The following is a 20,796-nucleotide window of genomic DNA, read 5'->3' as shown; positions in this document are numbered from 1 at the left end:
ATTGTTATTTTAATTTTCTTTGTGAAGTAGAAGTTGCTATCATCTGCTGAGGGGAGGTGGTAAAGTCTGAGGTTTGAGAAAAATCCAAAATGGGAAAGAAAAAGAAACAATAATGTTAGATGACATTAAGAGCCTAGTTAAGGTAGAAAGCAGGACCTTGCCATGGCCACCAACTCTGAAATTAGACGATTTTCTTTAGTAGTGCTTGACGGCCTGGGTACAAAAGCATAAGATACAGACATTTGAATCTGTGAAGTGTTGAATTTAATAGGGAGGTGAGAGGAAAAAGAATGGAAAGATAGAGGGTAGAGTGATGGAACATTGAGTCTAAGATAAGTAGTAAAGGGAATTAAATAGAAGGTAGTCTGGTAACAACTCACTCTAAAACCTTGTGGCTTAAATGGCAACATCTATTTTGTCCACAAATCTGTAATTTGGGTAGGGTTCAGCCCAGGCCATTCATTGCTGCTTCACACCTGGGGCAGCTAACTCCAAGGATGGGAATCAACTGAAGGCGAATGGCTTCCAAGAATGAGTATCCAAGAACACGAGGGAGACACTGTATCATCTTTGATGAATATGGTAGACAAGCTAATGACTCCACCACATATGCCCACATCCTAATCTCTGGAACCTGTTAATAGGTTACTTTACATGGCAAAAGGGACTTTGCAGATGTTACTAAATTAAAGACTTTGAGATTGGGGGATTATACTTGATGATCTATGTGGGTCCAGGGTAATCAAACAAGTCCCTATAAGAAGGAAGCAGGAGGGTCAGAATCAGAAAAGATGTGACAGTAGAAGCAGAGATTTGAGTGATATGCTTTGAAGAGGGAGGAAGGGGCTATGGACCAAGGAATGCAGGTGACCACCAGAATCTGAGAAAGGCAAGGAAACTGATTTGTCCCGGGAGCCTCCAGAAAGAATGCAGCCCTGCCAACACCTTGATTTCAGCCCCATAAGATGCATTTTAGACTTCTCACCTCCAGAATTTTTAGATAATAAATTTGTGATGTTTTAAACCACTAATTTTGGGGTCAATTTGTTACAGCAGCAATATGAAACTAATATAGATGACTTAGCTACTGAAGTTACATAGTGCCACTTCCACTATAGTTAATGGGCCTTCCCAATTCATGGGGTGGGGAGGAAACAGACCACTGTCTCGCAATGGAAGCGAATGTCACTTCAAAGAAGAGCGTGTTGGTTAGGAGATATTATTGTGGCCATCTCTGGAAAATATTATCTGCAGTAGGAGGAAAATTGGGATCAACTTGATTAGTTAAGACCTATATGTTGAGAAGCCCAGTCTTCAGGAGCTGAGTACTTGTAAATCTTTATTAGGGCTTAACCGTGAACACTTTCCAATATGTGGCTTTTCAAGATTGGGTGCTTCTCAGAAATTATAGGCACTCTGGAGTAGTGTTAGCCAAAATATGGGAATATATTTTGAAGCTGTTCCAAATATCTATTAAAACTGCTAATAAATGGAATTTAGTACTTTATATAATGAGATAAAGGGGTTGTCTACCATTTCATACTCGAAGGATTGTATAATGCTGGGGATGAGAGGGGTTAGGTGGGGACAAGAAAATAAGGTTTGGGACTTGACATTCTCAATCTGAAACCATCATACATGTGGTACCAAAGATTCCTCCTAACAACTGTCCCATTTTCCTCATAATCTCAAAAGGGAAGAAATCATTAGCATCTACAAAAAAGGGTATATTTTTTTTTCCCTTAAGGGATTTTCTTCTGTTAATAATTTAAAAACAAACACATTCTGAAACCCTCCCCCCAAAACAAAGCTCAAAATTTTCTAAGAATGAAAACTAATTTCCTTTGAACACATCTTAACTAAAAATAATGCATGTAAAAATGAACAGGTCTTACTAGTCTGTCATACAGAGTGAAGTAAGTCAGAAAGAGAAAAACAAATACCTTATGCTAACACATTATATATGGAATCTAAAAAAAAAAAGGTTCTGATGGCAGGACAGGAATAAAGATGCAGACATAGAGAATGGACTTGAGGACATGGGGAGGAGGAAGGGTAAGCTGGGACGAAGTGAGAGAGTAGCACTGACATATATACACTACCAAATGTAAACAGATAGCTAGTGGGAAGCAGCTGCATAGCACAGGGAGATCAGCTCAATGTTTTGTGACCACCTAGAGTGGTAGGATAGGGACGGTGGGAGGGAGACGCAAGACGAAGGGGATATGGGTATACGTACAGCTGATTCACCTTGTTATTCAGCAGAAACTAACACAACATTGTAAAGCAATTATACTCCAATAAAGATGTTAAAAAAAAAGAACACACACACACACACACACACACACACACACACAAATGAACAGGTCTTAGGTCAATAAAAAATAAATCTAAAAAAAAAAATCCCCAAAGACCCCAAAAAGTTCTTCAGAAATAAAGCCATTTAAAACCAGTAGCCCAAGAGACAAGAATAATCACAATACTAAAACTTTAGTTTCAGAATGAACTACTTTTTAAGAGCTTTACTGAAGTATAACTGACATAATAAACTGTATGTATTTAAAGTGTACAATTTGGTATGTTTGATATACATACCCATAAAGTTGTCACCATAATCAAGATAGTGAATATATCCATCACACACAAAATAATGTCACCTTTCTTATTCCTGATATTGCTAGTTTATGTATTTTTATATTCTCTATCAGTCTAGCTAGATGTTTATCAATTTTATTGGCTTTCCTCAATGAATTATTTTCATTGATTTTTCTCTATTGTTTTTTCGTTTTCCTGTTTACTGATTTCTGCTCTGACCTTTATTATTCCTTTTCCTCTACTTACTTTGGATTTAAGTTGCTCTTTTCTTTCTTATTTCTAAGGTAAAAGCTGAGGTCATTGATTTGAAACCTTTCTTTTTTTTGAAATATAGGCCATCAGTGAAGTAATTTTGTGCTAAATCTGCTTTAGCAGCATTTCACGTTTTGATATGTTGTGTCTTCACTTTCATTCTGTTCAAAATAGTTTCTAATTTCTCTTTTGATTTATTCTTTGACCAGTGGCTCACTTAAAAGTGTGATAATTGATTTCCAACCATTTATGGGTTTTCCAGAGATTTTTGCTATTGATTTCTAATTCAATTCTATTGTGGACAGAGAACATACTTGGTTTGACTGGAATCCATTTAAATTTATTGAGACTGTTTTCATGGTCCAGTGTATAACCAATCTTGGTAAATTTTGTGTGCTCACTTAAAAAGTATTCTGCTGGTGTTAGGTGATGTCTATAAATGTCAATTTGATCAAGTTGGTTCACAGTATTTTTTAAATCTTCTATGTTCTTTCTCATTTTCTATTTATTTGTTCTACAATTTAATGAGGGAGGCTATTGATATCTCTGACCATAATTACAGATTTTTCTATTTCTCCTTGTAAATCTATCAATTTAAAAAAATATGTATTTATTTTTGGCTGCGTTGGGTCTTTGTTGCTGCGTAAGGGCTTTCTCTAGTTGTGGCGAGCAGGGGCTGCTCTTCTCTGCGGTGCGCGGGCTTCTCATTGCGGTGGCTTCTCTTGCTGCGGAGCATGGGCTCTAGGCGCGCAGGCTCAGTAGTTGTGGCACACAGGCTTAGTTGCTCCATGGCATGTGGGATCTTCGCAGACCAGGGCTCAAACCCATGTCCCCTGCATTGGCAGGCAGATTCTTAACCACTGTGCAACCAGGGAAGCCCAAATCTATCAATTTTTGATTCATGTATTTTGAGACCATGACTGGGTACATAAATGTTTAGATTTTGGCCTCCTGATGAACTGACTCATTTATCATTATGAAATGAACTTCTTTATATTCCCAGTAATATTCTTTGCTCTGAAATCTATTTTGTCTGATATTAATACAGCTACTCTAGTTTTTGTTTTAAATTGGTTAACATTATCATGGCATATCCTTTTTTTTTTTTTTTGTGGTAAGAATATTTAACAGATCTACCCTCTAAGAAAATTTTAAGTGTAAAATACAGTATTTTAATTATAGGCATGATGTTGTAGAGCAGATCTCTAGAACTTACCTTGCACAACTGAGATTTTATGCCTGTTGATTAGCAACTCCCCATTTCCCCCGCCACCCAGGCCCTGGCAACCACCATTGTATTCTCTGCTTCTATGATTCTATTTTAGATACCTCATATAAGTGGAATCATGCAGTTTTTGTCCTTTGGTGATTAATTTAGTTTACTTCGCATAATGTCCTCAAGATTCATCCATTTCTTGCACATGGCAGGATTTCCTTCTTTTTAAAGGATGAATAAGATTCCATTGCAGGTATGTATCACATTCTCCTTATCCATTCCCACATCTTGGCTATTGTGAATAACAACACAATGAATGTGGAAGTGTAAATAACTCTTTGAAATCCCGATTTCAATTATTTAGGATAAATACCCATAAGTGGGATTGCTGGATCATATGGTAGTTCTATTTTTAATTTTTTGAGGAAGCTCCATCCTATTTTCCATAGCGTCACACCATATTAAATTTCCACCAACAGTGTATAAGAGTTCTATTTTTTCTACACCCTTGCCAATACTTTCTTTGCTTCTTTTGTCATGCAGAAAGTTTTTAGTTGCATCTAATCCCACTTGTCCATTTTTGCTTTGCTTGACTGATCTTTTGGTATCATAACCAAGAAATTGTTGCCAAGACCAATGTCATTAAGTCTTTTCCATGTTTTGTTACCGTAGTTTTAGTTTAAGGTCTTACGTTTAAGCCTTTAATCCTTTTTTAGTTGACTTTTGTGTAGTGTAAGATAAGGTTCCAATTTCCTTCTTTCACATTTGGATATCCAGTTTTCCCAACACTATTTGTTGGAGAGACTATTCTTTCCCCATTTCCAAACGGAATTTGTCTGTATTGCTATTGAATCAGTGTGTTTGTGGGAGGAAGGAGGGCCCAGGTCTTCCTCTCCCTTCAGCATGGTGTATCTTTTAACAACCTTGTACTTTTCACCTGTTTTTGTCATTATATTTGAAGTGTATTTTTGTTGGCAGCATATAGTCAAGTCTTGCTTTTTAATCTAATTTGATCATTTCTGCATTTTAATTGAGGTATACAGACCATTTACATTTAATGTGACTATTGATATGGTTAAGTTTAAATTCATCATACTGCTATTTGATTTCTTTTTGACCCCTCTGTTCTGTTTTCCTTTTCCTTTTTTTCTGCCTTTTTTTGAATTGAATATTTTTTTATGATTCCGTTTTATCTTCTTTGTTGGTTTATTGGCTACAAGTGTTTTATTTTAGTGATTGTGTTAGGGTTTACAGTACACATTGTTAAGTTACCAGTCTGTCTTCAAGTAACATTATACCACTTTACATATAGTATAAGGAACTTACAATCATATACTTGCATTCTCCCCTCCAGGGCTTTGAGCTATTGCTGTCATACTCTAATTTTAAGTATGTATAAACTACAGACCACATTGCTATTCTTTTTGTTTAAACAGTCAATTATATTTTAAAGACACTAATAAGAAAAAAGTTTTTTATGTCTGAAAGTAAGTTTTCATCTTTGCTTCTGAGAACTATTTTTGTTGAGATAGTTTTAGGTTGAGTTTTTCTTTATCATTGCTTTTCAGCAATTTGTGATGTTTCATATTTACTGTTCCTAGATTTCTAGTTTTCATCACATTTGGAAATGTTTCCACCAGTATTTCTTCAAATGATTTTTCTGTCCCCTCCTTCTATCTTCTGGGAACTCTGATTACATATATATTAGGCTGCTTGAAGTTGTCCCAGAGCACCTTGGTGTTCTCTTCATTTTTAGAATCTTGTTTTGATTAGATGTTACTTTAAAATTTACTTTTTTGAGTGCTTGATATTTTTATAAGCCTATAACTTTTCTTGAGCTTTGTTCTGGGATGTAATAATTAAGTTTCTTAGAGTCTGATCCTTTTGGGTCTTCCTTTTAAGAGTTGTTAGGTGGGACTAGAGCAGTGCTCATTTTAGTACTAATTATTCCCCAGTACTGAACACTTCTGTATACCCTACTCAATGCCCTATTAATCATGAGGTTTTCCAGTTTGGCTTGTGGGAACAGGCAGTATTTTCTAGCCTGTGTGAACTTTGAGCACTGTTACTTTTAATTTTGGAGGGTGGCTCTTCCCTAGGCTTCAGGTAGTTTCCTTATATATACGACTAGTCAGTATTCAGGTGATTACTTGAGGGACCCTTTGTGTATCTCCAGAATTCTCTCTCCCTGCAATTTTCTCCTTTCTAGTACTCTGTCCTGCAATCTCTAGCCTCTTTCTCATCTCCCCAGGTCTCAGTTCTGTCTTTTCAACTCAGTTAGTTCGGTGGGCTCTGCCTGGGTTCCCCTTCCCTGCATCATAGTTTGGAAACTCTCTCAAGGCTGTAAACAGCGAGCAACTGTAGGGTTCACCTTGATTTTCCTAAACTCTAAGGGATTGTTGTGTTTCTTATCTCATATCTAGCATCTTGAAAATCATTCTTTTCTATATTTTGTCATTTTGGATAGTTTTAGGGGTGTGTGTGTGTGTGTGTGTGTGTGTGTGTGTGTGTGTGTGTAGGGTAGGAGGAGGAGGAGCAATAAATCTGATTGCTGTTACTCCATCTTGGCTAAAAGCAGAAGTCTTGAATTCTTTCTTTTTTTTTTTTGCGGTACGCGGGCCTCTCACTGTTGTGGCCTCTCCCGTTGCAGAGCACAGGATCCAGACGCACAGGCTCAGCGGCCATGGCTCTGCGGCATGTGGAATCTTCCCAGACCAGGGCACGAACCCGTGTCCCCTGCATCGGCAGGAGGACTCTCAACCACTGCGCCACCAAGGAAGCCCTGAATTATTTCATTTTATTAGACAATTTTTCTAATTTCTACATTTCCTCTGAACTTAATTATGTATTAATATCTAATAAAATAATTTATTATGAAAAGTTATTCTTACTGTAATAGTCTCTGTTGGTCCATCAGTGGGGAAACATTACAAAAAAGATGGACTATAATATCATACCAACTGTGTTAATCAGATATTTTAGATGGAGAATGACCACTTTCTAAGTAGTATATTACCATTAGTGATTCTGGAGACAAGTTGGGGAGGGGAGGGCACAGACAATAAACACAGCTTAAATAGAAGGATTAACGTAACTTCATATAATACAAGTTGTATAATTGGGTCAATGACTTAATGTGTGATTTTATTTCATATTACTTAAATATAAATCAAACACCCAGGAATCAGGCAGATGCCAAGTAGCATAAGACAAATTCTCTAAAGAGGTTATGAGCAGAGTTTCTAAGAATTAACCGCAGTTTGTTAAAAATACAGATTTTCAGACCAAATCCCAGATTTTAATTTAGGAGGACTGGGATGGGGTCTAGGAATCCATAAATTATTAACCAACTCAGTGACTTTGGTAAGAGATAAAGAGGTTGCTACAGAATTAAGCACACCTTTATTTCTTACTTGAACTGTATAAATGGATGATGGGCAGGACAGAACGAACATTATTAGGAGAATCAAAATAGAGGCAAGCCCAAGCCAAGGTATTTTAGCCCGTAAGGTTCAGATTAGACAAGGCCTCCAATATCAAACTAAAAAATCTGGGGATTAGAGTCTTGAAACCACCTAAGGTTTCAGAATACAGAAATAATGGTTTGAGAGTCAGCATTTTTAAAAGAATATTGACTTGATGGGATGAGCTGCAAAGCTGGAAAGCCTGTCAGAAGGTTTAGAATGAGGTAATAAGGGTGAGCATCAAGGAAGAAATACTGACAATAGAAACTAAAATGTCAGAGACACTTAGTAAATGTAAAAATTCTGAACTTCCTTTCACATATGTAAGGAGAGGAAGTTAATATTAAATACGAGATTTAAAAATATTCATTACAAACAATAATAACAACAAAAGTAGCAACAATAACAATAAAAATAATAAGAATCAAATAATCTTCAACAGGCTTTTCAGATGTTTACTTGCATGATTCTTGAAACTCCATTAAGAGCTTAGGAGCAGTTTGTATTGCCTGAAAGGAGTATTAAACAGCAGTGTTAGTTTTCTAAATTAAAATGAATTCATCAGTCATTATGAACTAAAAACAGGCACCTTCTATCTTCTCTAAGGCAGATGAAGCAATGTGTGCGCTCTTTAGCATAATTTTATTTATATTTCTTCATTCACTATTTAAGCCAATTTCAGTTTATTGTCAAAGATACAGAGATTTGTAGTCAAGAAAGAAGGAAAATCTACTTCTTCAAAATTACAAATTGGACATTTAGGTTAAAAATGCCAAGTGGGGGGCTTCCCCGGTGACACAGTGGTTGGGAGTCCGCCTGCCGATGCAGGGGACACGGGTTCGTGCCCCGGTCCGAGAGGATCCCTCGTGCCGCGGAGCGGCTGGGCTCGTGAGCCGTGGCCGCTGAGCCTGCGCGTCCGGAGCCTGTGCTCCGCAGTGGGAGAGGCCACAACAGTGAGAGGTCCGCGGACCGCAAAAAAAAAAAAATGCCAAGGGTATGATAGAGGGATTAACTCTGGTAGTGGGTGGGTAGGAGCAAAAAAGTCAGACAAGGTTTCAAGGAAGATATAACTTGAGCTGGGCTTGCAGGACAGATGGGATTTGAAGAAATGGAGAATAGAGAGTATGGAAGCAGGAAAGAAAAGGCATTTTATACAAAAAATCTCAGTAAGAATTTCTTTTATATCAGAAACTGTTAACAAATTTTCACAAAGATGGATAACTTGCTCAATGCTGTGAAAGGAAATCCAAAGGAAGATGAGACTTATGGACATTTATTCATTTCTTACCTTCTTTTAGCGGGGTTTTGAGAACAAAATTTTCTTTACTTTCATGAAGAAAAGACTTTGAAGGATCAAAGTGTTTGATACCCAGAACTTTATTCAATTCCTCCTGAAGTTTTGTTTCATGTTGTTTTCTTTTAGCAAGTTGAGCGCGGAGTTTTGACACCTCCTATATAAGAAAAAATACAGTCAATAAATAATTATTGAAGATCACGTTGGTGAAATACATTACCAATGTTACCGACAATTCCAAAGTTGTTCATTTTTCGAAACTTAATGGCAAAAGCCTACTAGATATAGGCTTTCAGACTATAAATTACAAAACGACTTTGAACAGCTGCGACAAAGAAGACAAGTCATTTAAATCTTCTTGTCCCTCTACAGATACAAAGCTATGTTTCTGATAAAAGTTCAACACCAAATTAAATGCTGAGATCCACTACAAGCATGATATCATGAGAAGCTCTGCTGACCTGTTCCCTAGTGATATAAAAAATTATAAAAAGGCAACCAATTAAAGCCTCTGAAAATGGTCTTAAGGTGAAACAGCAAGTGAAGAAATATTTATTCAAGCAGATCCACAAAAAGGTGGTTAAAAAAGGCAGCGGTCTATTGTGTTTGAACCAGTCCTGTTCCCTTTCTCTCCAATCCCTGCTTAGCGAAGCAAACACTTTACATCAGACCCTTGCAGCCAAGTGCACAGGGCTCCCTCTTTCCCTAGCTCTCAGTCAGAGGCTTTTCCTGCCAGGAGGAGCAGGACATCAGCATCTCTCATCTTGCCCCCCAGCTACCTGTTGCTCTGAACCACAGCAAATGTTGTTGAGAGGTGGAGGGTCTTTTCTTCCAAGGAATGGAGGCCTTATCTCAGGTGCACAGTGCTGAAAATACTGAGACCCTGATCACCCTTTCCCTGGCTCATGAGACAATGGTTTCAAACCAAGAGAGGCAAGGTGAGAGAACCTCAGGGTGCTCCCCATCTCTCTCTCCCCCCAAGTCTACTGAGCATCTAGCTACTGGGACAGAGGTGTCATTCAGAGAAAAGCTTGCCATTGTCCGCAAATCCAGCTCTGAAGGCTGGGCTCAGAAATTTTGCCTGGTGGGAGAAGCAGGCTATAAAACACAGAGCTCCTAATTTATTCCCAAAGGATCTGACTTCACTTGCAACAGAGCTTAGAGAAGTTCAAGCTGAAGGGTGCTCTCAAGAACAGTAGAGGGACTTCCCTGGTGGCGCAGTGGTTAAGAATCCACCTGCCAATGCAGGGACACGGGTTCAAGCCCTGGTCCGGGAAGATCCCACGTGCCGCAGAGCAACTAAGACTGTGTGCCACAACTACTGAGCCTGCGCTCTAGAGCCTGTGAGCCACAACTACTGAGCCCGTGTGCCACAACTACTGAAGCCCATGTGTCTAGAGCCTGTGCTCTGCAACAAGAGAAGCCACCACAATAAGAAACCCATGAACTGCAACGACGAGTAGGCCCTGTTCGCTGCAACTAGAGAAAGCCCATGCGCAGCAATGAAGACCCAATGCAGCCAAAAAAAAAAAAAAAAAAAAAAAATAGAATAGTAGAGTTTGTAGTGCAAGGGAATTGGAAAGTGATTCAAAATGTAGGCTAGGACTTCCCTGGTGGCGCAGTGGTTGAGAGTCTGCCTGCCGATGCAGGGGACACAGGTTCGTGCCCCGGTCCGGGAAGATTCCACATGCCGCAGAGCGGCTGGGCCCATGAGCCATGGCTGCTGAGCCTGTGCGTCCGGAGCCTGTGCTCCGCAACAGGAGAGGCCACAACAGTGACAGGCCCGCGTACCACAAAAAAAAAAAAAAAAAAAAAAAAAATGTAGGCTAAATGGTAGGCTGTCTGTTTTGTAGAGGAGAACTGCTGAATGAGACGAGAGGGAGGAGCCCTCCTGGAGTACTGACATAAGACACAATTCCAACAAAGGAGCCAGAATTAGATTGGATTAGTCTGTACAGCAACTTATTATGCCCCAGGGCATTGTTGAAAATAACAGAGGGATAAGCCAGCAGCTATGAGTGTTTGGGGAGAGAGGAAGACAGCCTTACCAAAACCAAAGTCATCTCAGGTGACTGTGGGCACACCCCAAACTGAACCTTCCTCAGTAGCAACATCAGAGGCACAAACTACTGGGGCTGGGGAGGAGGAATACACTTCACTAAATAAGAAATAATAACATACCTGGAAAGGGATAGCAGTACCCAGAGGTCCTACCACATCTTACCTAAAACATCTATTTTCCAACAAAAAATTACAAAGTATGCAAACAGGAAAGCATGACCTATATACTGGGAAAAAGCAGGCAACAAAAACTGTCCAAGAGAGTAATCGGATATTGAATTTATCCAAAAAAGATTTTAAAGCCATTATAAACATGTTCGCAGAAGTAAAGGAACTAAAAAAAGGGAGTATACTCAAATTACTAGAATCAGAAATGAAAGAGGGGACATTACTACTGATATTACTAAAATAAAAAGGATTGTAAGGGAATATTATGAACAATTGTATACCAACAAATCAAATAACTAAAATGAAATGAACAAGTTCCAAGAAATCCACAAACTCCTGAAACTGTCTCAAAAAGAAATAGTCAATCTGATAGACCTCTAATAAGCAAATAGATTAAACTAGCAATCAAAAACCACCCACAAAGAAAAGCCCAGGTCCAGATGACTTTACCACTGAATTCTACTACACATTCAATAAAGAATTAATACGAGTTATTCACAAACTATTCCAAAAAAACGGAAAGGATGAAACACTTCCCAGCTCATTTTATGAGGTCAGCACTACCCTAATAAAATAAAACCCACCCCACCCCAATATCAATATCAACAGAACTAAATGTGATTTTACAAACCGATTTGAGTTGGCTATTTTCATCTTTCAATTTCACAACATGCTTGATTTTTTGCTTTAGATTCTGATGACCCAATAATTTAGCATACGAATCTCTTAGTTTATTTAGCTGTTCTTGAGCTGCACCATGTTCATTCAACAAAGCCTGTTTCTCTGCTTCAAATGCATCCAGTTGTAGCTGAAAAATACATTTTTTTATAAAGTTAAGATTTAAACCTGCTAAATCTTACTTGACTCATATAAACTATAAGTACAACTAAAGTGAAAGAAAATAAAAAGGCAAAAGATAAAAAAAACATTATGCTGACTTACTCTTAGGGTTCTCCATAAATTGACCTTTTTTTTTTTTTTAAATTGACTCTTTTTAAAACAAGTTGTTTTTCATTTCAAAGATCATTATTAAAACAGAGGGAAAGAAATGAGGAAAGAAGCCCTGCTAGCCAGCCTAATCTGTATCAGTCACATCACCCCATTATAACTAATACTGTCTTCTGACTCTATTTAACTACCAAGATTAGCATTTATCCTTTTATGATCAGCGTATTAGAGAAACACTGAGAAAAATCATAACAAAGTAAGTGTCACAAATTTACATAGCTTAATGATCAAAAGTTCACATCAGCAGAGTCTTCTAAGCTATTAACTTTAAGAAGCTTATTAAAAGGTAATTTAAAAATTTTTAGTTTCAGTTTTGGCTGCCTTGGGTCTTCGTTGCTACACACGGGCTTTCTCTAGTTGCGGTGAGCAGGGGCTGCTCTTCTTTGCGGTGGTTTCTCTTGTTGAGAAGCATGGGCTGTAGGTGCGTGGGCTCAGTAGTTGTGGCACACGGGCTTAGTTGTTCCACGGCATGTGGGATCTTCCCGGACCAGGGCTCGAACCCACGTCCCCTGCATTGGCAGGCGGATTCTTAACCACTGCGCTACCAGGGAAGTCCCTATGCATACATTTTTTTAATGTAATCTTTATAGGCTTAAAATTTACCTTTTAGGGACTTCCCTGGTGGTGCAGTGGTTAAGAATCCGCCTGCCAATGCAGGGGACGTGGGTTCGAGCCCTGGTCCGGGAAGATCCCACATGCCGTGGAACAACTAAGCCCGTGTGCCACAACTACTGAGCCCACATGCCACAACTACTGAGCCCACATGCCACAACTACTGAAGTCTGCGTGCTCTAGGGCCTGCATGCCACAACTACTGAGCTCGCATGCTGCAACTACTGAAGCCCACTCACCTAGAACCTGTGGTCCACAACAAGAGAAGCCACAATGAGAAGCATGCATACTGCAATGAAGAGTGGCCCCCGCTCACCATAACTAGAGAAAGCGCACACACAGCAACGAAGACCCAAGGCAGCCAAAAAAAAGAAAAAAAAGTATGCATAATAATGCAATAAAATTTATAGGCTTTTTAAAATAGGAAGTTAAATTGTTACTGTAAAGGCACAGCAAAATGATCTTTCAGAAAAACCATGTCACTTTCATGACTGACAGGGAACAACATGAATTCTTAAATACAAGTAAGCTAAGGCCTAATTGACAGACCTGAAAAGGTTTTGTTTTATTATATAATTCTTCATAGAGGAGACGCCACTTATTCATTTCCTCAGTTAATTCTGCCATTGATTTTTCTTTTCCAGCTTTTCTGTAAGGGAAAATTAAATTTTAAACCATAGTATACTAGAAAAAATAACTGAGACACATGGCATTTTGGTTCTAAACCTAAATTACCTTGCTTCTCCCTTTTCCAGTTGTTTCTTAAAGTCTTCGCCTTGTTGCTTGAGTTGGTTCTGCAAATCAGTTATTTTTTTAAGAGAAGAAACTGTGATTTCTTTAACTTCTGCTTCTTTAAGTGTTGATTTGGTCTGCAGATCTAGAAGCATCCTTGGGTTTGAGAGAGAAGAGTCCACTAAACAATTTACAGCCATTTTAGTTTCTTTAACTCAAGCAACTATCAAGAACTGTACTTTTTTAACTGTGTAAATCCTTAATTTGCAATTGAAGATCACACAAAGCAAGCCATGGGACTACAGTTTCCTGCGTCACTTAGTAGCTGGCTTTCAACGACATTAAATTGTCTTAATGGTTCTCAGGTCACAGATGTCACCAGGTTTTATTTTTCCCCAATACCTTGCATATTCTTGATTTGCATTCTCAGTTGCCAATATCTCATGCTGAACATCCTCTGCACTTTTCTCAGCCTTGGCCACTTTTTCGTGAAGTGACATGTTCTCCACCTTAAGATCTTCTATCTCACTTGCTGCTGATGCTTTATAGCTTATAAAAAAGAAAAAAGGTTAAAGGATTTTTCTAATTGCTGTATGCAGGACAAACCTATAGCTGATTAGCTTATATTTTATGCACTTTTAGGCAGGGGTCCCCAACCCCTGGCCCGTGGACCGGCAGCGGTCTGCAGCCTGTTAGGAATAGGGCCGCACAGCAGGAGGTGAGCTGCGGGGCGAGCTAGTGAAGCTTCATCTGCCACTCCCCATCACTGGCATTACTGCTTGAAACACAGCCCCGCCCCTCCCAGTCCCAACCCCATGGAAAAACTGTCTTCCATGAAACCAGTCCCTGGTGCCAAAAAGGTTGGCGACTGCTGCTTTTAGGTAAAACAAATAAAATCTTATCTATTTTTGCATTTGCATAGGTAAGAATTCAATGTTTTGAAGTCAGTACTTATATGAACTTATATGACACATGCTGTTCATTTAAAGAGTCAAGTGCCTACTATGTGCGGAAACTAGGCCTAGAGATGCAAAGAAATCAACTACCAAACATCGAAATTATCCCCAAACAAAAAGCCCACACATCCTTCCACCTGTTGTCACAGACTTTATCATCCTGTGGGTAAGAGAGGGAAAAAAATGCCCCCACAGGTCTTTGCAAAAAAAAAAAAAAAAGGAAAAATAAATATATATAATTAAATTTGTAGTAAGTGTTTTGAAGGAAAACTACAGAACACCTTAGCTGATAGATATGGAAGAGGCCTTTCTGAGGAATTTACAGTTAAGCTGAGACATGATGGATAGGAAGGATTTAGCTAGCCAGTTGGGGACAAGTATTTCAGAGGGAAAAGATGCATATGTGCTCAGAGACAGGTAGAACACAGTCCATAAAGAGCTGGGACTGGAGTCTAATGAACAAGAGAGGCAGGGGCAGAAGCAAGAGGCATGAGGCCAGTCATCACTGGTGGGGCACAGTGAGTGGGATTACCTGAGGGATAAAGGAGAGACTTCAAAGGTCTCTAAGTAAGTGTGTAGATTATTCTAGAGATACGTGGAGAACTGACTGGGGAAGGGGCAGGAATGCTAAACTGGAGGATTAACTAGAAGGCAATTATTTTTCAGCCCAGGTGAGTGGTAAAAGAATCTTGAACCAAGGAGTTGGCAATGGTAAGATATGAGCTCTCTTTTGGAGGCAGAATTGAAAAATTCAAGAAATAGATTGGATGTTGGGAGAAGGGGAGAGAAAATGATCAAGATGACTCTAAGATTTATGGAACGAGAAACTCAGAAGATGGAGATATCACTGACTGGGCTCAACAAGAATGAGAAACTAGAGGGAGAAAGAGGTAGAAAGGAGATCAAGAGCTGTTTTGGTCAGGTTAATGTTAGACGATAGTGAGATATCTACTTGCAGAAGTCAAGTAGGAAGCTGGATACATGGGTAGGAAGCTGAAAGGATAGGTCTGGTTTGAAGAAATAAATTTTAATGTTATTAGCATACTGATGGTGAGTGACATCATAGAATGGTTGAAAACTTCTTAAGGCAGTACTTTTTAAAATAGCAAGAAGGGAAATCGCTTTTCAGGGTTGAGAATAGCACTAAAAATTATATATATATATTTAATCTATATAATTCATATTCATGTTGACATGCGTAAATTATAATTAAAATATATATACTCACATACATTATGTGTGTGTATATATATATGTATGTCATAATATATCAGATGTAGGAACAGATCACAGGGGAAAGAAGGTACTAGTCAATGAATGGGTACTAGGCAATTGATTATCCATATGGGAAAACAAAAGTAAATTTTATCCCTTTATCACTACACATACAGAAATCAGTTCTAGGTGGAAAAATGAAAAGTGAAACTTTGGAACTTTTAGAAAAAAAATAGGTGAATATCTTTATGTTCTTGGGATAGAAAGAAGTTTTGGATGTGAACGTGTTCAATAAAAATTTGTAAACTTAAGCACATTAAAATCAAGAATTTCTATTCATCAGAAGAAACCATAGGCACTTCCCTGATGGTCCAGTGGTAAAGAATCCACCTTCCAATGCAGGGGCCTCGGGTTCGATCCCTGGTCAGGGAACTAAGATCCCATATGCCGTGGGGCAACTAAGCCCGAGTGCCACAACTATTGAGGTCGCATGCCTCAACAAGAGAGCCCATGTGCCGCAAACTACAGAGCCCACACGCTCTTGAGCCCGCGCGCCACAACTATAGAGCCCATCCACCCTGTAGCCCGGGCACCACAACTAGAGAGAGAAAACCTGCACACTAAACTAGAGAGAAGCCCGAGCGCTGCAACAAAGAGACCGCATGCCGCAATGAAAGATCCCACATGCCCCAATGAAGATCCTGCGTGCTGCACCTAAGACCCGATGCAGCCAAAAAAATAAAGAAAAAAAATAGATAATCAGCAAGGACCTATGTATACCAAGGAGGTCTATCAACACTCTGTAATAACCTACGTGGGAAGAGAATCCAAAGATGAATAGATATATGTATATGTATAACAGAAAAAGATACTGTACACCTACAACATATACAATATTGTATATAAATGTTACCCCCCCAAAATAAAAATTAATAAAGAAAAGAGGTAGTGAGACACAAGCTGTAAAAAAAAAAAGAAGAAACCATAAAGAAAATGAAAAGACAAGCCACACTTTGCGAGAAGATATTTGCAATCCATATCACTGATAAAAACTACAAATCAACAAATAACAGAAATGAAATGAGAGAGAAATGAAAAAAAGTCACATACAAGCCTGTTACAGAAAAGGAAAGATAAATCATCCATAAGAAAAAGCTCTTTTACATTTATTACACTGGCAAAATTTATGAAGTCTGACAAGTTTTGGAGGGGAGATAGATCATTGAGAACTCACACATCACTAGTGGGAGTGTAGATTTTCACACCCACTTTGTAAAGTGATTGGGCATTAAATTTTAAGGTTGAACATTCACTTAAATATTACTTTAGATAAATTCTTACACGTGTATACTAGGAGACCACAAGAATATTCATTGAGTACTATTAAAAAAATGAAAGAAATGGGAAACAACCCAAAAGCCCAAACTGAGAATGGATAAATAGTGGTAGATTGATAAAATCAAATATTCTGTAACAGTGACCATGAAGGAACACTGGCAACACTGTGATTCAATCCTAGAAACATACCTAACGCAGAGTGAAAGGGCAAGTCCCAGGATATGGCATACACTACATGACATTTTTGGTGAAGTTCAGGAAAAAACAAAATTAGATAATATATTATTCATATGGATATACATGCTATAAAATTATATACAGGAAAAAAAGCAAGGAAATAATCAATGTAGACTCTGAGATGGTGTTATCTGTCGGAGGAAAGCATGAAGGCATGAAGATGGGATAGTGGAAGAACTCATATATATACCAAGTGGTTGAAAATCTTTTATCCTGTAGGTTGTCTTCTATGAGCTCATGCATGTTAATTTTACCTTTATGCTTTATAATTTATGTATACATTGTATATCTTTTCTATTTGTTGAACATACTAAAATAGATATAAGAAGAGCACTTACCCCCAAATTATATAAAGTATATACAATAAGTAAAAATGTTAACATTAATATACTCTTGGTGTGAGACTGTGTGATGTATCGGTATTTGTTGTATTATCCTTTGCAACTTGTAGTCCCCTCCAAAATAAACTTTAAAAAAAGGGAAAATAACAAGTGAGAAAAATAGGAAGTGAAGAAGTGGATACAGTATATAATCTTCTATCAAGAAGATGGGCTATGAGATGCAAACTATTATATATAGGATGGATCAACAACAAGGTCCTACTGTATAGCACAGGGAACTATATTCAATATCCTGTGATAAGCCATAATGGAAAATAATATGAAAAGGAATGTATATATATATGTATAACTAAATCACTTTGCAATACAGCAGAAATTAACACAACACTGTAAATCAACTATATTTCAATAAAATAAATTAAAAGAAAAAAAAGAAGAAGATGGGGGGAATTCGCTGGTGGTCCAGTGGTTGGTTGGGACTCCACGCTTCCATTGCAGGGGGCACGGGTTCGATCCCTGGTCGGGCGAACTAAGATCTCACAAACTGCGCGGCCAAAAAAAAAAAAAGGCTACGAAGAGGAGTAGAATTTTGGGGTAAGAAGGGTGCTGGGAGTGACAGGTGTTATTGGATAACTGCAGAAGGAAGTGGGGGGTAAAGAGAGACTTTTTAAAAATGTATTTTAAAGATGAAGGCATATTGACATGATTTAATATTGACTGGAAAAATTCTAGAAGAAAGGCTGAAAATTATGAGACAAGGGATAAATGATAGCATGAGGTCACTGAAGGTTAAAGGAATTAGATACTTCATCTGTAATAAGTGGGAGGAAGACGGGATGAGCATAGATGCAGGTGCGTTTACAGGTTTGATGAAGAGGAAATAAAAGCGTTTGGATTCTTCATGAGGAAAATGATGACATCAGGAGAGTCGGACAGAAGTGCCAAAGGTCTGAGAATGCATGAAATTTGAAGTGGGTAGTTGGAAAGGGAAATTACTATATATTCTAAGATACGAGGTAACATTAAATGCCCATTTATGATTGGACACTATGGAATTTAAAGTAATACCAATTGTTTTATTTTTGTGATTATTTTGTGGACAGATGTTCCTACGTAAACACCCCTCCTTGCTCATGTATGTTCGAGAGTGCAGTCTCCCCATACAAATACCTTTCAAATTGAGCGGTAACATCTCTCAGGCTCTGCACTGTACTGTTATACCTTTCCTGCAAAAGCAGTGTGGTCTGAGCATGAGCAGCATTACTTTTCTCCAGTTCAGCTTCTTTCCTAAGAAAAAGGAACAGTTAAAAGATAAAATGCTAACTGCAAATCATTAGTCTCAGAAAGAGACTAGGATTACCTTTGACACTGTGAATCATATATCCCACATCTTCATGTTTATATCAGATACTGGCAGCTTAGACCTAAATTTATGACCTACATCTAATAGCCTGTTCATTTACATACAGCTTCATTTTATCTTTCCTGCTTTTATTTTACTTCTGTTTTCATCCTAATTTACTTACTTATCGTTTCATATCATACGTACTTAGGTAGGTAGTTTAAACACTTTTTTGGAAGAAAGTAGATTAAAAAGACTCTGAAAGAAAATCTTGATAGCAGCCAAATCTAAAGAATGTGAAGGATTACCAGTTAAAAAGCACTAGGGTTGAATAAAATTTAATTCTCTGCATTTAGACATTTAAGGAACACTAGGTACAGTTAAGTTAACTTCATTTTAAGAGTTCTTTTGAAAAAAGAGTTACAGAACTATGTGGATTTATTTTGATTACACCAATTACCACATAATAAATTGTTATCCAAAGATTCAACAACTTATTTAGTAGACTATTTTGCATAGACAGAATGGCTTTTAAGACATCTTTATAAATATATACTATAAAACTACAGAGATTTTAAAAAATATTAATATTACATATTACCACAATGGTGATACAACATTTTTGGTAGGCATATGAGCTTATAAGAGATCTTTTAAAGAACAAATAAAAACTGTAAGTAAGAAGCATTATTCACTTACAGACTAAGTTGGACACTGAGACAAGATAGTTGATCAAATTCATTCTGTAATGAGTATAGGGTTTAAAAAATATATACCACAGCTAAAAGCAATCAACTAGTACTAAAGGGTTTATAATAAAAATGTTCTCTTTCCTGCCCCCTAGAGGAATCGTTGTCAACTTCTAAGTTTTTCTCTTAAGCTTGAAATTTCCAGGCTGGAAAGAACCTTAGAAATGATCTCATAAAACTCCTTTATTTTATATCTAATAAAACAGAAAATAAAAGAAATTAAGATTGTCTTGCTCAGAATCACACAACTAGTTAACAGATCTAGGAATAAAATCCTTATCTCCTGACCTCCGGACTGAGTTTGTTGAGTTAGAATAAATGATTATCTCATCTTTCTTTCCTAAACTGACATCATCCACTCAAGTTTCTTAAAGTACCTGTTCCCTGAGGCTGGTTGCAATATAGAACAATCCCCCTAAGTACACTTTGGTAGTGTTCCCCAAAATGCAAGCATAGAGAAAACTTTGGTGTTTTTTTAATCAGTAACAAAAGAAAACAGAAAAGGGATTAATAACAAAAGTACCTAATAAGAGATAGATACACACTTGTGAAATAAGTGGCAATTCTGTAGCTTTATGTCTAGTCCATGGTTCCTTGCTAGAAAATGTTTTACTGCTGAAATCCCAAGGATTCAAATATTTATTCACAAATTGAACTCAAGAATCAACCCAGATATTTTTGTTTTATTTTGTTTTTATACCTTTTGTATTTATTAGCGCTCTCTCTTTTTTTTAACAACTTAAACTTTTAATTTTTATTTTATTTTATTTATTTTGGTTGTGCCAGGTCTTAGTTGCGGCAGGTGGGCTCCTTTGTTGTAGGTTGTTAGTTGTGTCATGCAGATCCTTAGTTGTGGCACGTGAATTCTTAGTTGCAGCATGCATGTGGGATCTAATCCCCTGAACAGGGATCGAACCCCTGTCCCCTGCATTGGAAGGTGGGTTCTTAACCACTGCGCCAACAGGGAAGTCCCTCAACCCATTTAAATAAATGTAGTGGAGAAGGACCTATAATGTGATGAAAATAGTATGGAATAAGAGTTTAAAAAAAAAAAAAAGGCATGAGAACTTAGGCTTTCTACTTTTTTTTTTTTTTAAACCCACTAGCTTTGTCTACCTGAAATTGTCCTCCTCCTCTTTCTGGCTTTGGAGACTGAGGTTATTTATTTACTTATTTTTTTATAAATTTATTTTATTTTTGGCTGCATTGGGTCTTC

At 37.7% G+C, this 20,796-nt stretch overlaps 1 protein-coding gene across 1 annotated transcript in view; it reads right to left on the bottom strand.

Moving 5' to 3' along the window:
- The window catches only part of HMMR (hyaluronan mediated motility receptor), a gene marked incomplete at both ends in the record, with an annotated part of 43,869 nt that overhangs the window by 7,051 nt on the left and 16,022 nt on the right, over positions 1-20,796 (bottom strand). The window contains 6 exons of the mRNA XM_082651359.1: positions 8,816-8,978; positions 11,682-11,858; positions 13,220-13,319; positions 13,406-13,558; positions 13,805-13,951; positions 18,660-18,776. Coding sequence (XP_082507485.1) covers positions 8,816-8,978; positions 11,682-11,858; positions 13,220-13,319; positions 13,406-13,558; positions 13,805-13,951; positions 18,660-18,776 — 857 coding nt within the window. The remainder of the gene's footprint in view (positions 1-8,815; positions 8,979-11,681; positions 11,859-13,219; positions 13,320-13,405; positions 13,559-13,804; positions 13,952-18,659; positions 18,777-20,796) is intronic.

This window comes from Grampus griseus, assembly GCF_964374135.1.
Source record: "Grampus griseus genome assembly, chromosome: 3".
Lineage (NCBI taxonomy): Eukaryota > Metazoa > Chordata > Mammalia > Artiodactyla > Delphinidae > Grampus > Grampus griseus.
This window is presented reverse-complemented; position numbering and strand designations above follow the sequence as displayed.